The sequence below is a fragment of the Triticum urartu genome, chromosome 2 (genome assembly GCF_003073215.2).
Source record: "Triticum urartu cultivar G1812 chromosome 2, Tu2.1, whole genome shotgun sequence".
Classification (NCBI taxonomy): domain Eukaryota; kingdom Viridiplantae; phylum Streptophyta; class Magnoliopsida; order Poales; family Poaceae; genus Triticum; species Triticum urartu.
In genome coordinates, this window is record NC_053023.1 from 186,052,188 (window position 1) to 186,068,334 (window position 16,147).

Consider the following 16,147-nt stretch of genomic DNA (forward strand, 5'->3'; position numbering starts at 1 on the left):
AGGGCGTGGGAGAAGAAGGCCGGCTAACGCGTACGTGAGGGGATTGTTTGTTTGGGTTCTTCCTGGTAGTTGCGCGGAAGGGCTACCTCGACTGACCGACTTCTTCTTCTGTTATTTAATATACTAGTTGGCCCGTTGTGTCAAATAGCGCAGAGACCTGCTGAAGACATGTTGTCGATGAAAATAGTTTCATGCTGCAAGAACCTTCAACTAAATCATGCTATTTTTTAAACATGTTTATTATGTTGTTAAATAATAGTCTGAGAAAGGGGAATCTTTGCATAATATGAATAGGTTCAGTTTGAAAATATGGGCACTATGATGAGAGAGTAAAGTTGGCATGGTTGTATTTTTTTAGCAAATTTGGAAACATGGTTATCATGATGAGAAACCTGGCCATGCATATTTTTCCTGTAAAAAAAGAGGGAAAAGATGAAAAACCTAAGAATATATGTATACTAAACACCATGTATAAAACCAGTTAAGGAGAGAGGGTTTTGGTGCTCCTAGGTGTAGATACGTCTATTATGAAATATGTATTTAAAACACATTTCAAAAGAGTAGTGTTTCTATCAACTTTGTTTTTGTGTGTTTGAAAAAAAAGTATTCATGTGTCTCTTAGACACATGTATATTTCCAAGCAGACGTATGGCAGCTAGTTCGGCCCATGAATCAAGCGATATATTTATCCCTTCTTCCTCAACACATATTCCTTCTTCCTTGACAACTTCATTCAGTCAAAGACAAAACTCCTCAGTAGTACTTCCATCACCTCAATAATTGGGATAGATATCATCCACTACAATGAAGAACAACATTTCTCTATACCTTGAATAATAATAAATCATTTACAGTACATTTGGCCAAGCAAACAATTAGTACAAAAACAATAACATTTCTCTATTTCTTGAATTCCACATGGGAGTATGGATGGCTTCACTCGTAACAATACATATGCCTTTTGTTTATTTGCCTGACAAAATGTCCATCAGATGAATCAATCAAATAGGAGGAAATGGGGAATATTTCAAACTAAAACAAAGAATTGATCCTAAATACATGAAGTGCAGTAGCTTTAAAGCCTTCAAATTATTTTGCTCTACTCCACCAGGAACGTGCAGGTCATCAAGAACCAAAAGACGCCACTCGAGCTCTCTTCGGCCTCATAAGCCCTGTTGTTGTTTATATCCTTAACCCCAAAAGGTTGTCTCTTAGCATATCTGTTGTTCTCCTGATCCTTATTAGGTGTCGGCTTATCCTAAAGAAAAGGCAATTGATATCCTATTATCATTAAATAAATCCACAGTTAACATGTGGATCGTGGGGAATGGTGAGATGCCATATTGGGGTTCGCAACACGAATAGAAGACCACTAATTTAATGCCACTAATTTACAGAAGGACAAAAATGCCTGAACACCCTTAAGAAAGGCCATGATGATGAGGTGAGAACAAGTAGGCTAGTGATCCAAGCGAAACTTAAAATGGAGCAAAAAATTGCCATAATGGTGTTGCTTGAAAAAATCACAGTACAATGCAGAATGGAATTAATGCCAATGTTGATGCCATTAAATAAAACACCCTTAAGAAACACAATCAACTAAACCTTGAACACAAGTAGGCCTAGAGCAAGAAAACAATACATCATATTACTAAGCAAAAGCAAATAGAAATATCAAATTGAGAGGCAGAACTATTTGAAAACAAAAATGTAGGCCAAGTACAGACAACTAACATAAAATGAATAATAATACGCCTTGAAGCTTGAAAATAATGCATACTAAAAGCAAGTTTCCTAAGCGCTAATACACCCTGCAATTTGTGTATACATGCCTGAATAAGAAATTTGAATTAATCAAACCAAATCTGTTATAACACAGACGAATTAGAACTCTGAAAGTTGCATATACTGGAGTAAAGTTTGCTAAGCGACATAACACCCTACAATATATGCGGTAAAATTACTTAGAAAGGCATCATGGACCCTGCAGTATAACCTGCATTACCATAGTTGTAGCTGCATCAACATGGACGCATCAGTTACTAAAAGGAACCTTTGCAAAATGGAAAATGAGCTTTTATTGCGCCTTGCTTCTTAGTGGGATGTGCATACCAACCATATCAATATGGAAAATTACCCCACTTCACGATAGTGCCAAGTCAAGCTATAGCCTAAAATACCCCGTGAAAAACTTGTAGAGAAATTAGAAAACAAATTGTAAGTTGGGAAAATGAGGAAAGAAGGAAGAAAGAAACAAAGAATCTCACATGTTCCCATCTCCTCGGCACATTGGGAGTTGTCCTCGGGCTATCCTCCTCTCCAGGCAGCTGCCAAGGTGGGGGGCTAGGGGCTCGACCAGGAGGGGTTCCCCACCAACCAGGAGCAAAGATGAGGTACAATAAATATCAGCTATTCAGAAAGGGTATCAGCAAAAGCTCCATCCATGGTAGAACATTCAACAAGGTAGACAAGGAAAGCTCCATCCATGGAGGCACATTACGTGAGGCCATCAACTAAGCAGAACTAAAAAAATCATGATAGATAAGCAAACTCCAGTACCATTCTTAATCATGTCTAAATTGCAGTACTCATAATAGACACCTGTTGAGAAGAAAAGGAACATATCTAATTTATACGGACTCCCCTAGTTCTGTTGGAAATGGATGTATGCAATTTAGATGAAACAGAGCATATAAAAAATAAGGACAAACTGATGCTTCTAAGGACAGGAGGTAGTAAACTTAAGGATATCTGTAAGCAGGTGCAATTGGTAAAAGCAATAAACAACAATTTCATTAACAATTAGGATAAAATCGCTGGTGTTTTTTGATAGACTGATGCCTTCCCTGTACACATGGCTACTCAGTTGCCATCACATTATGGACATACACTGTATTTTTGCCGACTCGAAACCGTCACTTAGAAAAAAACGTTTTTAGATCAGCACATTAGTATGCTGATATATCGATGCTGTTTTTATGGACATACATGGTACACATGGAATCCCTGATGGTGTTTCTATATCAGCACCATTTGGAATAAAGGAGTGTATGCCAACATAAAGACCTTCATATTCGTCGAAGCTCGAGTTTCACCAAATACACTGATGTACTACCATCTCATTACAAATTATGTATCGTGCCAAGGAAAAATTGTTTTACTTTTCAGCAGATATATACGATCATACGGTAGTCACACATATAAGCAGCACTACAAAAACAAACACACAAACACGACACCTGGAAAAATCAGGAACAGAGGAATTAACACGACAATAAGCAGTAAACAAATAGGGTAGAAAAGTGCAGTGCTTAGAAAAGAATGACAAGGACAAACCTTGACCAAAGAAACAGAGAAGGAGCAACCTTAGCGATTCTAGAGCCTGCAAAATAAAAGGAAAGGAAGGTTAGCCAAACAAGCCAGTCTGTTCAATACCTAACACAACAACAAATCAAAGACAACCTAGCTTTACATGGCAGAAATTTCAAGTAAGAGAAAATATATATAATATGATATCTAACTGTGCGAATACATTAGGAAATACCACTTCCAAATTAGAGCGCACCATTCCCCAAAACTCGAGGACTCAATATTCAGAAACTACACATCATGATAGTCAGTTGTTCTACAGCAGCAAGCTAAATAACACCTAGGTTGTGTATTATCTCATCACACAAAGAATGTAAATCATCACTCCATAAGATCAAGATTTACTATTTATTCTACTTCTGCCCCCAACGCATGAAAATGCATCTCCATTTGGAATCTGCTCTCCAGTCAAGTATTTTCTTAAGCAAATAGGCACATAGCAAAAAAAACAAACCAGACTCCCGCCTCCATATATGCTTCACAGATAGTTGTTTACCAATTCTAGTTCTGCTTGAAACATCAAGCATAATTGGCTACTGATTCATTTCTAAAATAGAAGTGCATCAAGAAATAACTATTTGAAATTACAAATAGGGATAGGCGAATAGATGACCTCTTAATTCCATAGGAATCACAAAATCCCAAAAAACGGTACAATTATCATTTTATAAATGTTCGCACCTTAAAGTTAACAATCTCCTCAAATTAGCATACAGGGCTAACATAAACTTAAGCAAGACTGTTCAAATGATCATGGTACATGGTGGATTTATCATAATTGATATTTGGCTGGAAGTGGGCTACGTCTTAAGCAAGACTGTTCAAATGATCATGGTACATGGTGGATTTATCATAATTGATATTTGGCTGGAAGTGGGCTACGTTCTACAGATATTCTGAAGCTCATTTTCAGTAGTCAGATAAATCGACCTGCTACAGCCGCCCACCAACACCCACGACAGGCCACCATGGACGATGCGCACCTGATTCCACCATGAAGCCAATCCTGTACCATCGCTAGTGTGCGCGCGCCTGAAGTGCACAGTGAGGCAGATCTTCCCTTCGTGGTATATCTGCATCAATATCCCATCCACAACAAGAATCACTGCCAAGAATGATTATCGCCCGACAACACTATTTTCAACAAGTGTCATGGTGGCAATTCATAGAACAGTCCAACATAAATAAAGAAGCCGCAACCATATCCGGACAGTCCAACATTTACACGAACATTTACAGATATTTAAAAGATCACCAAGGCAGACAGCATGACACAGAAGATACTGAAAGTAAAACACGCACACATGTAGTAGAAAGGAAAGAAGAAAACCTTGATGAGTCGAACGACACAGCTACAGCAGAGATCGTGCAACCTGCGAAATACACAAAAAACAACCGATCAGAGCACAACGACACACAGGCATGCAATGAACACTCGCCGGTCACAGAAGCAACAGAACGGCCCAAGCCGCAACCATATCCGGACAGTCCAACATTTACACGAACATTTACAGATATTTAAAAGATCACCAAGGCAGACAGCATGACACAGAAGATACTGAAAGTAAAACACGCACACATGTAGTAGAAAGGAAAGAAGAAAACCTTGATGAGTCGAACGACACAGCTACAGCAGAGATCGTGCAACCTGCGAAATACACAAAAAACAACCGATCAGAGCACAACGACACACAGGCATGCAATGAACACTCGCCGGTCACAGAAGCAACAGAACGGCCCAAGCCGCAACCATATCCGGACAGTCCAACATTTACACGAACATTTACAGATATTTAAAAGATCACCAAGGCAGACAGCATGACACAGAAGATACTGAAAGTAAAACACGCACACATGTAGTAGAAAGGAAAGAAGAAAACCTTGATGAGTCGAACGACACAGCTACAGCAGAGATCGTGCAACCTGCGAAATACACAAAAAACAACCGATCAGAGCACAACGACACACAGGCATGCAATGAACACTCGCCGGTCACAGAAGCAACAGAACGGCCCAAGCCGCAACCATATCCGGACAGTCCAACATTTACACGAACATTTACAGATATTTAAAAGATCACCAAGGCAGACAGCATGACACAGAAGATACTGAAAGTAAAACACGCACACATGTAGTAGAAAGGAAAGAAGAAAACCTTGATGAGTCGAACGACACAGCTACAGCAGAGATCGTGCAACCTGCGAAATACACAAAAAACAACCGATCAGAGCACAACGACACACAGGCATGCAATGAACACTCGCCGGTCACAGAAGCAACAGAACGGCCTATTTACCCGAGGCAGCAAGCAAAAGGTTGGGTAAGCAGCAGGACCGACGAGAAGAAGAAGCGCCAGCAACAGGAGAAGTAGGCTGAACCGTAGAACAAGCGTCAACACACATGCATTTCATCAAACATTCTATAGGCAAGCACAAGAGGAGTGGACTAACCTCAATGAGAAGGAGAGACGGACCCAAGGCTCGACGCAAGCGACAACAGGAAACCGTACCAAACTGCCCATGAAGAAAACGAAGGCAAACATGCGAAATTAGCACGACGAATCGAAAGCAATAGCGAAGAACATGCGAACCAGAGAAGGACGAACCTCAACCAGCGGCAACATCAAGCAGAGGAGGCCCATCGGAACAGAGCATGGGGCTACCGCATCTCGGCCACCATGCGGCACGGCGAGGCAATATATCCCAGTCCATCTGTCCTTTCCCGTCACAGTTTCATTCATCTTCTAGATGACTAACACGATTAGCACATCAAGCAAGAAAATAAAAGGAACGATGAACATCACATGGAAAAAACAAGAATGATGAACATCACCTCAACAGGAGAAGAGGTAGATCGATTGGGCTATTTGTCCTCGGCCGCCAGCGGCGTGGTCGGAGGGCGATGCTTCTCGTCTTCCATCTCGTTCTCCTCGGCGGCCCAGAGATCCTTGTCGACCGCACGCACGGCGCGACACAGCTCGTCGTGGCAGGTGGCGGCGGGGCCGAGGCCGGCAGCGGCCGCCTGGACGAGGCCCTCGGCTTGGTCGCAGGACTCGCTGAAGGCATCGAGGCAGCGGTGGAGGTCCGTGAGCGCCACCGTGCACCCGGGCTCGCGGACTGCGGCGGCCGCCGCGTCGACCAGCGCGCCGTAGGCACCAATCCATCTCTCTCTCCAACTGCAGATGGAGGTGAGGCACGCACGATGCATCGGTCAGCCAGGCCCCACAAGCACATGCATCGGGCAGCTGCAGTCCATCCTCTCTCTCCAAAGTCCAAAGCAGACGAGACGCAACACCGCGCACAGGAAAGGTGTACACGCGCACTAGACACAGAGGGTGCTTGGATATGTTTTAGTCTCATGACTAAAAGTAGTGAGACTAAAAGACTAAAAGTAGTGAGACTAAAACTTGCTAGCCTCATCCATGCTTGGATTCAAATACTAAAGAGACTAAAATCAAGTTAATGAGCATTTATTATCCTTCAAACCCTCTAATCCAAAACTCGCATGTGTTAAAGAAGATGAATTAAATGAGGAGAGAGAGGAGTAATCCACATTTTAGTAGGGGTACCACTGACTAAAACATTTTAGTCTCGAGACTAGTTTTAGGCCCTCTTTAGTCAGGGGTGCTTGGAATTTTAGCCTCTTCAAGAGACTATTTTTAGTCAGACTAAAATAAGTCACTTGGATCCAAGCACCCTCACAGTAGTAGCAGCCAACGAGCGGGACCAGAGCAGCGGCGGCCCACACGTCATCGCACTAGTACAAACGCGTGTGCACAATCCGGGTGAACATGCGTCGACCCACCCCTCTATAGCTGACGCAGGAGGCAGTAAACTCCCCACGACGCACGGCGCGGGCAGCGCGTGAGAAGCGTCGCGCCAGGAGCAGTTGACCGAGGTAACAGGAAATATCCTATACATGAGACATGTAGTCACCGCAGCTGATGAGCGGGACCAGGGCCAGCACTGGCCCACCCGTCATGAGGGCAGCACAATCGCAGGCGCAAAACGCGAGAAGCAGCGCACAGCGCCAGCGACCCGGGCTTCCTCGCATGCACGCGGCGCGGCAGGACAGGCTGCCCCGCGCACCCAATAAGCTGGCACCCAGCCAATGAAATTCAGCCCGAGCCCACAGGTCATCCGTTGGCCAAGATCTACCGTCCGGTGAAAACGCACAATTCAAAACGTAGCGACCATCGAACGGACAAGAACGAAAAAAAGACCGGGTTGACTAAAATCAAACGGCCGACGAAGCTTGCCATCGAGGGAGCGCCCTGGGAGCGAGTTGCCCAGCCTCTGTATAGTTTTATAGTTTAAATAAAGATGTAAGATTTCTCATCAAGAACGAGATTTAAACTCCAATCTCATTCTTGTACGCATGGTTCGGTTCTTTAATTTGTGTTATTCCGATGGGGCTATGTGAATACATGAGATCGAATGTGGAGTACTTTTTTTTTTTGCGAATAGAGTGTGGAGTACTGTGCTCAGTTGATTAACCATTTGGGCGTGGACCGTCAGGCTGTGCGCGGCCCTCTCCAGCCCGCAGTTTACCTGAACCGAAGAGCTCATTCAAGCGAACCAGTCGAGCAATGGAGTCGTGCCGCGGAGTTGGCACGATCATGACGTGAAAGCGATTACCGTATATGTTAAACTGGAACGTAACATATACTGAAGCCCCAAGTTCTTTCCTGTCCTTACTTCCTTCACCCATGGCGTCAGTTATAGCCTGATATGTTTCAGAGTAGAATTCATTTTGATGAAGAAAATGAGAAGATAAACGAGTGGTTTCAACGCAAGAGTGCGCATTAACTGAAGGCTGCTGACTTAACTGACCACTGCAAGTATATGGATTAGTCTCCCCTCTTCTATAATGAAAATAATAAGCATTGAATTCCAGCTAGTACCATATTTCATAGAAAAGCAAAATAACCATCCAACCATCTACACATCAAAGATTCAAGGTTTTGGAAATCAATGGGCTGACTCCCTACAAATCAACTTGGCAGTAAGTAAATAACCCAAGCTGTATTTCTAGTTTACTGAACTATGACCCGAGACCTGGGACTGGGACTAAAAAGATACCACACTGGATGATCTAGTTTACCAAACTGAAGTTACATAAGAGCAAAACCAATTTTCAGAGCACTTATTTACTTTTGTACTGCCTTACTTTGGTCCCGTCCATGGTAGAAAACAAAAATTCCCCTTCCAAATGCATTCAAGGCAAAATTTTGGTCGATGTAAGTGCATAACTTTTACATTCTTGTTGCTCTTTTTGGATTATTTGTGGTCATCAAGTACAGTCTGCCTAAGCTACTTTTACATTCTTATTATACTGTCCAAAGAATCTACAGGGAATCACCAAATGTATATACTATATTCAGAGGAAAAATGGTAGTGGTATGCAGAATTCTAAAGATTCAAGAAATGGACTGTTTCCAGATTGCATCCGTCATTTTCGTAACGAGCCATGTTTTGGCGCCAACAACGAAATATGATTATGCTACCATAGACTACTGGGGTGCACTTGCCAACACAGAGATGATCTCACAATTCAAGTGGTGCGAGTATGTGCTTGAGTGCCTCCTCCAGGCAGTTCGACAGCTTAAGAAGGACATGTTGGCAACAACCCAAACACTAATTTAGTTGGTTGTCATTTGTTCTTGCAGGTCAGTCTCTTTAACATGTTATGTATCTCGCCAGGGGTTGTGGCTTTTATTGACGAGAGATTTATTTATGTTTTCAGATATTCTTTCTCGACAACATTGAGTTAGGGATGTTCAACAAGCAGCATGATGTCCTTACTCAGATAAGCATCTTCGATCAGACAAGCATCAGAAGGATGATAACTATGGAAACTGACATTGGGACGAGCGTCACGTCACACTCATTGCATGGTAATATTTAGGTTTCACGTCAGATATGCCATATTCGATGATCCATTTAATCTGGGTGTTCTAACCTTTTAAGTTTGCAAACGACAGTTCTGACCTGACGCAGATGTATGCTATGCCCCACCGCAAGCACCCAGATTGCACTGAGAAAATAAATAACCAACCAGCAGATGGTGCCAATCAAAAGCAAAATCACGGGGATCACCAGGATCCTCAGCAAACCCGCAGACTGGTTTCTCCTAGTGCAGCAGCACCAATCCTGATCCTGAATGAACATAAAAGTATTTACTACAGAAAACAGAGTCTTCCAAGTTCAGCAAACGCCCCCAAATACTTGATGACTGGGTAATTTTCACACAATTCCAACGATTAACAGATGATGTATACCACATAGGGGATAACAATTACCAACCGGGAAACTGGATACTATCATAAACGTTAACAATCCCATTAACCTTCCTACATTTCCAGAATTATTGCACAGAACTCAATTTTGCAACAAAGATTTTCATGCGACAGACTTCAAGCATGAGAAACTACTCTCATTACCACAAGAAAATATGTGTGTGTGTGTACTAATTTCAACCCCAGATTCAGATGCCATCTAATAATAACAGGTAGCTGAGCAGAATTTCAGATGCATACCTTCGCGTCCACCCAGGAGTCTTGGGGTCAATCTGTTCTATGGAGTGTTCAGATGCTTGAGCCTTATGTGCAGTCCCTGCCTCCGCCGAACAGATTTGTGCGTCCGCACTAGAGGCAGTCGCCGCTGGCACCTCCCCGTCCGGCAGCGGCCTAACAGGCTAGCAAATGTTCTGCTGCACGAACACAACACCCGAATAAGGTGTGCTCAACCACTCCTGGAGCCACCTCATGTTCTTCCGGGAGATCCTGTATAATAAGGTTCTGATTATAGGTCCAGTTTTGTAGCTGTCAAACTGAAGTACATCAACCAAAAATAATCAAACCTGATGATTTGGTGGAGTCTTGTCCTGAGCGCTGGATGATTCGGCAACGCCTTTGCCACACACAGCAATTAACAAAGGCCCTAAATTTCCAAGGCATGGTGGAAATAAAATTGCAAACGGGGTCACCCATGCCACCGCCTGCTGAACTTCCGACGAAGAACTGCATGCCCTTGGGGTCGGTTGAGTAGTGGAGGCTCAGAAATCTGTGAACCATCTGCAATATCAGCCCCAGAACACGCCGTGACGACGCCGTGGAGAAATCTGCGGCACGCCGCGCAGGCGAAACTGAATCTGTTGCACCTGCGAACCCAAAATCCGAGGTTTTAACCCTAAATCTGTAAAGGGAAAATCGCAAATATGGGAAAAACAACCGAACCTGCTCTGCTCCTCCATGTCGAGGCACTCAATTGGGGGAAGATTCGGAGGTTGAGCACGAAGACTAGACAGAATCACGTAACAAACAAAATAATACAAGAGCACGAGTACGATTGGGGCAAGAACACGAACACAAACAACAAGTCAACCACAACATAGACCAACATAGACCAACCACAACATAGCAGTGTCTGTAAAATACGTCTCCTTAACGGGAGTTTAAGGGTACAGAACATCCAGGAACCGAATCAGTCACATCCCGGAACGCGACCAGGGGAGGGGGGAGGAGGGGGAGGAGGATAGGTTGTCGACGCCGATTAGTTCTTGTTCGCCGGCTTCTTGGACGCGGCCTTTTCTTTTTGCGGGCGGCCTCTTTCTCCATCTTATGCTTGTGGGCCGCGCAGGCGCTATCGTCGTGTGAAAGCGTCGTCTTGGCCTCCACGAGGTTGAGCTTGCATCGGGGGCACAGGTGTTCCTCCTGGGCCTTGGCCTTGGCCTTCTTGGCCCTGCCCATCTGGTAATACGAATCCGATCGTTAATTAAAATCTAATCCACCATGAAACAATACAAGGTAGCAATTGTCGATGCGGATTTGGCCAGAAATTGAAACAAAGCAAGCAAAAAAAACATAATTCACACATGCGTGCACCAGATCTGATCCGTGCACGTCCAAATGCAGGAACGAAACATGAACAGGGTGAGTACGTCCCAAACTCGAACGGCACAGACGCTAAACGAGCACGAATTTCACATCTGAAACCCCCGAACTTTCACGATCCAGCAGGAAAAAAAAGGAGAAACCCCATATACGCTAGGCTACGCATCGTGACCACGTCGAATCAGACCAACGAACCGCCTGCGTGGGCGTGGAAAATCGAAATGCAGCTGCACCACCGGCTCGAACCAAACAACGACGACAGGGTTAGGCTGTAGCACACGCGAAACAAAACTCCAAGGAAAGCGGCACAGCGCAGATTTAAGCCAACGCGACATGCGCATCACGATCCAGAACCAGGAAACCGCGCGCACGCACACACACTAGCATGATCATCGACTACTCTTTAAAAAAACATGATCATCGACGCACGCATGCACACAGGGAAACAGATCTGACCTTCTCAGGTCGCAGCCGGGGTGGTGCGCCTCGGGGTGGTCAAGGGTAGATGTGCGCCGCACGGGGGAGGAGTTTAGTGTGGAGGGCGAGGGGAGAGACGAGAGGCCGGATACCGTGGGTGGCCTATTTAGCGAGCTCGGGGAATGAATAAACTAGTCCATCCCAGTCCTCTTTAACAAAGACTGTGGCCGCAGTTACTCCATAATCCCCTGACCACTGTGGCCCACGCGATCAGTCATCAAAGTCACGCCAGGGGGAGCCCGTGCGACGCTTGCGCCTACCAACTTGAGGCGCAAGTTGGTCACTGTTCCATGACGGCATTGGACGAATGACAAGTATCCTGAATTTTTTTTTCTCAACGCATGTTGCTTAGTTTCCACCTACTTGAATACTGTTCTTCTGCGATGGAATGAGGTTCATGCGTGTGTGAGCAAAAATAAAACAAATTCAGCGCTATGTAAGGCTTGCAAAAATCTTTCTCCATAGCATTTTGAATGTTTTTTCTTCACTAAACTTTTCATGCGGGTGAAACATTCAACGATGTTTGTCACAAAATAAAATCAGATTTAAATAGTATTTTCCATTTTACTGTTCATCCAAGCGCATATGCACCCAAGAGCAGAATGGTACCTAAGGGCATCTTCAAAGTGGACCCTCAAATAACCTGCAACCCTCCGAATCGATCGGTCCGAGCACACTTTAGGATCCAACGATGTCGAGCATCGGTTCTCGGACCAGTCCAACTGCCCGAAATCCGGCAAAACAGAAGCAAGCCAGGGGGCTTTGCGGGAGTCTGGACCTCGCCACGTAGGACTCCGGCACCCCCGGACCATCCAAAAACCACACCATGATCCCGCGTCTTCATCCTTTCCCCTTTCTTTGTGTCAACTTCCTTCCGCTCCGACGTCACGTCGCCGTTGTACCACTCGACCGGACCTACACGATGCCACCACTCCAACAGGTCGGCACACCACTTGCATACGTCGATGTTTGACACCTCGCGTCCGTCCGTCCCTACAGATGCCATCCATGAGAGGGAGACCACGCCCGACAAGTGTTCGGTGAAATGCCCGTGCTAAAATTTTGAGAATTTTTCTTCCTTCTTTGAAGCAGTGGATACGGACATGGAGTGCATCTATGAGCACTACATTAAGTCGTGCGACTCCTCCAAAGTGGAGGATTATGCGGATGAAACAGTGATGATGTAGTTGGTCATTGCAAACGTGGAGCATGCGAAATAACATGTTCTCAATTTCAAGGGATCAATCAAGGGTCATCGATTGCTGAATCGGAATAGGGCACGAGGGCATTTGACACTTTTGAACACGGCACGAGGGCATTTGACGCTTTGCCCCCGATGCCCTATTCGCGGAAAACTTTCAACGGTGCTTTCGAATGCACAAATATGTGTTCGATCACCTCTACAATGGCGTTCGGAGCTGCAATGAGTATTTCATCCTGAAAAAGGATGTCATAGGAAGAATAGGATTCGTTGGTTACCAGAAGTGCACGTCTGCATTGCAGATGCTTGCATATGGCACGACCGCGGACTCATGGAACAAGTAGCTCCAGCTGTCAGTGAGCACATGCGAAGACGCCATAGTCAGATTTGCTATTGCGGTGGTCGAGGTGTTTGGACCTCAATACTTGTGAGAACCAACTGTTGCAGATACTGAAAGGCTCATGACACTCTCAGAAGCCAGAGGGTGGTCAGGTATGCTTAGATCTCTTGATTGTATGCGCTGAAGATAAAAGAACTGCCCAAAAGGCTCTGCAAGGGAATGTCAATGAGCATGAGTACAATATGGGCTACTATCTAGTTGTTGGTATTTATCCTCCGTGGACAACCTTGGTCAAGACCATCTTTGAGTCAGTTGGTTAGAAAAGATTTACTTTTCCCATATACAAGAAGGAGCTCGAACGGACGTGGAGAGGACATTTGAGGAGTGCTCCAAACCCGTTTTGTTGTTGTTCGTGGATCTGCTAAATAATTGGATCTGGAGACCTTATGAGTGGTGATCACATATTATGTGATCATGCACAACATGGTAGATGAGGGTGATGATGTTGCCGGAGGTCTGGAGTTTGAGAACATGGGTGATCCTATCCAACTCCCACGGCAGAATCCGGCCACGTTTGATGAGTTTGTCCAAATGCACCAACAAATTTAGCATTGAGCAACTCATAAGCAGTTAAAGGAGGATCTGAATGAGCATATGTGTGGGCGGTTAAAGAGGATGATACGTCTCCAACGTATCTATAATTTTTGATTGTTCCATGCTATTATATTATCTGTTTTGGATGTTTATGGGCTTTATTATACACTTTTATATTATTTTTGGGACTAACCTATTAACCTAGAGCCCAGTGCCAGTTTCTGTTTCTGTTTTTTCCTTATTTTAGAGTATCGCAGAAAAGAAAAATCAAACGGAGTCCAATTGACCTGAAACTTCACGGAACTTATTTTTGGACGAGAAGAAGCCCACCGAGTATCGGAGATGGACCAGGAGAGTCCCAGGCTGCCCACGAGGGTGGGGGGCGCCCACCCCCCTGGGCGCGCCCCCCTGCCTCATGGACAGCCCGGAGATCCACCGACGTACTTCTTCCTCCTATATATACCCATATACCCTAAAAACTTTGAGGAGCACAATAGATCGGGAGTTCCGCCGCCAGAAGCCTCCGTAGCCACCAAAAACCAATCTAGACCCGTTCTGGCACCCTGCCGGAGGGGGGAATCCCTCTCCGGTGGCCATCTTCATCATCCCGGTGCTCTCCATGACGAGGAGGGAGTAGTTCTCCCTCGGGGCTGAGGGTATGTACCAGTAGCTATGTGTTTGATCTCTCTCTCTCTCTCTCGTGTTCTTGAGGTGGTACGATTTTGATGTATCGCGAGCTTTGCTATTATAGTTGGATCTTATGATGTTTCTCCCCCCGCCCCCTCTACTCTCTTGTAATGGATTGAGTTTTCCCTTTGAAGTTATCTTATCGAATTGAGTCTTTAAGGATTTGAGAACACTTGATGTATGTCTTGCGTGGGATACCCGTGGTGACAATGGGGTATTCTATTGATCCACTTGATGTATGTTTTGGTGATCAACTTACGGGTTCCGCCCATGAACCTATGCATAGGGGTTGGCACATGTTTTCGTCTTGACTCTCCGGTAGAATCTTTGGGGCACTCTTTGAAGTACTTTGTGTTGGTTTGAATAGATGAATCTGAGATTGTGTGATGCATATCTTATAATCATACCCACAGATACTTGAGGTGACATTGGAGTATCTAGGTGACATTAGGGTTTTTTGTTGATTTGGGACTTAAGGTGTTATTCTAGTACGAACTCTTGAATAGATCGATCCGAACAAATAACTTTGAGGTGGTTTCATACCCTACCATAATCTCTTCGTTTGTTCTCCGCTATTAGTGACTTTGAAGTGACTCTTTGTTGCATGTTGAGGGATATTTGTGTGATCCAATTATGTTATTATTGTTGAGGGAACTTACACTAGTGAAAGTATGAACCCTAGGCCTTATTTCAATGCATTGCAATACCGTTGGTGCTCACTTCTATCATTAGTCACCTTGCTATTTTTATATTTTTAGATTACAAAAACCTTTATCTACCATCCATATACCACTTGTATCACCATCTCTTCGCCGAACTAGTGCACCTATACAATTTACCATTGTATTGGGTGTGTTGGGGACACAAGAGACTCTTTATTATTTGGTTGCAGGGCTGTTTGAGAGAGACCATCTTCATCCTACGCCTCCTACGGATTGATAAACCTTAGATCATCCGAGCAAATTTGCTACTGTCCTACAAACCTCTGCACTTGGAGGCCCAAAAACGTCTACAAGAAAAAGGTTGTGTAGTAGACATCATAGGACAACTACAACATATGTGCCCGTTGAATTCAAGTTTCGACTATTTTATCTCAAAACTAAGTTGGATCGTAATACTCCCTCCGTTCCATAATGTAGTGCCTATAGATTTTTGCAAAAGTCAAACATTACAAACTTTGACCATATTTATAGAGAAAAGTAGGTAAATCTAGAATACCAAATGCACATCATTGGATACATCGTGAGTTATATTTTCAGAATATACATGTTTGGTATTGTAGATGTAGATAGTTTTCTCTATACACTTGGTCAAAGTTGACAAAGTTTGACTTTCACAAAAATCTATAGGCACTACATTATGGAATGGAGGGAGTATCAAATTAGAACTACTGTCGCATTTGAATATTATCGAAGATTTCATATGGTATTTATTTTGAATGTTTTGGACTTAGAAAAAACAGAGGCGGACTTTAAGGCACATGGTTGGATGGACAGCTCCCTCATCAGTGTCCACAGACTAGTCCGGATCAGTTCGTAAACAAATCTAATGTCTGTTTTGAGGGTCAGTGACGGTGTCCTGGACT

At 44.2% G+C, this 16,147-nt stretch overlaps 1 protein-coding gene across 13 annotated transcripts; it reads right to left on the reverse strand.

Moving 5' to 3' along the window:
• Positions 1–713: 713 nt before the first annotated feature.
• On the reverse strand, positions 714–11,844 carry LOC125536663. 13 transcript variants are annotated; one of them, XM_048699910.1, is made up of 14 exons: positions 11,720–11,844; positions 10,607–11,119; positions 10,231–10,530; positions 9,908–10,153; positions 6,202–9,527; positions 5,975–6,112; positions 5,820–5,882; positions 5,666–5,741; positions 5,525–5,567; positions 4,700–4,742; positions 4,353–4,442; positions 3,337–3,382; positions 2,268–2,409; positions 714–1,258 (listed from the first exon to the last, which is right to left on the reverse strand). In XM_048699910.1, the coding sequence occupies exons 6-14, from the start codon at positions 6,107–6,109 to the stop codon at positions 1,183–1,185; spliced, it is 714 nt and encodes a 237-aa protein (XP_048555867.1). In that variant the 5' UTR covers positions 6,110–6,112; positions 6,202–9,527; positions 9,908–10,153; positions 10,231–10,530; positions 10,607–11,119; positions 11,720–11,844; the 3' UTR covers positions 714–1,182. The 13 variants fall into 13 exon arrangements, 7 of the variants coding, with proteins under 7 accessions (XP_048555867.1, XP_048555864.1, XP_048555865.1 ...); XM_048699907.1 differs by having other exon boundaries at positions 5,975–6,109; positions 11,720–11,837; XR_007295157.1 differs by adding an exon at positions 4,975–5,292 and having other exon boundaries at positions 2,268–3,382; positions 5,975–9,527.
• Positions 11,845–16,147: the final 4,303 nt, after the last annotated feature.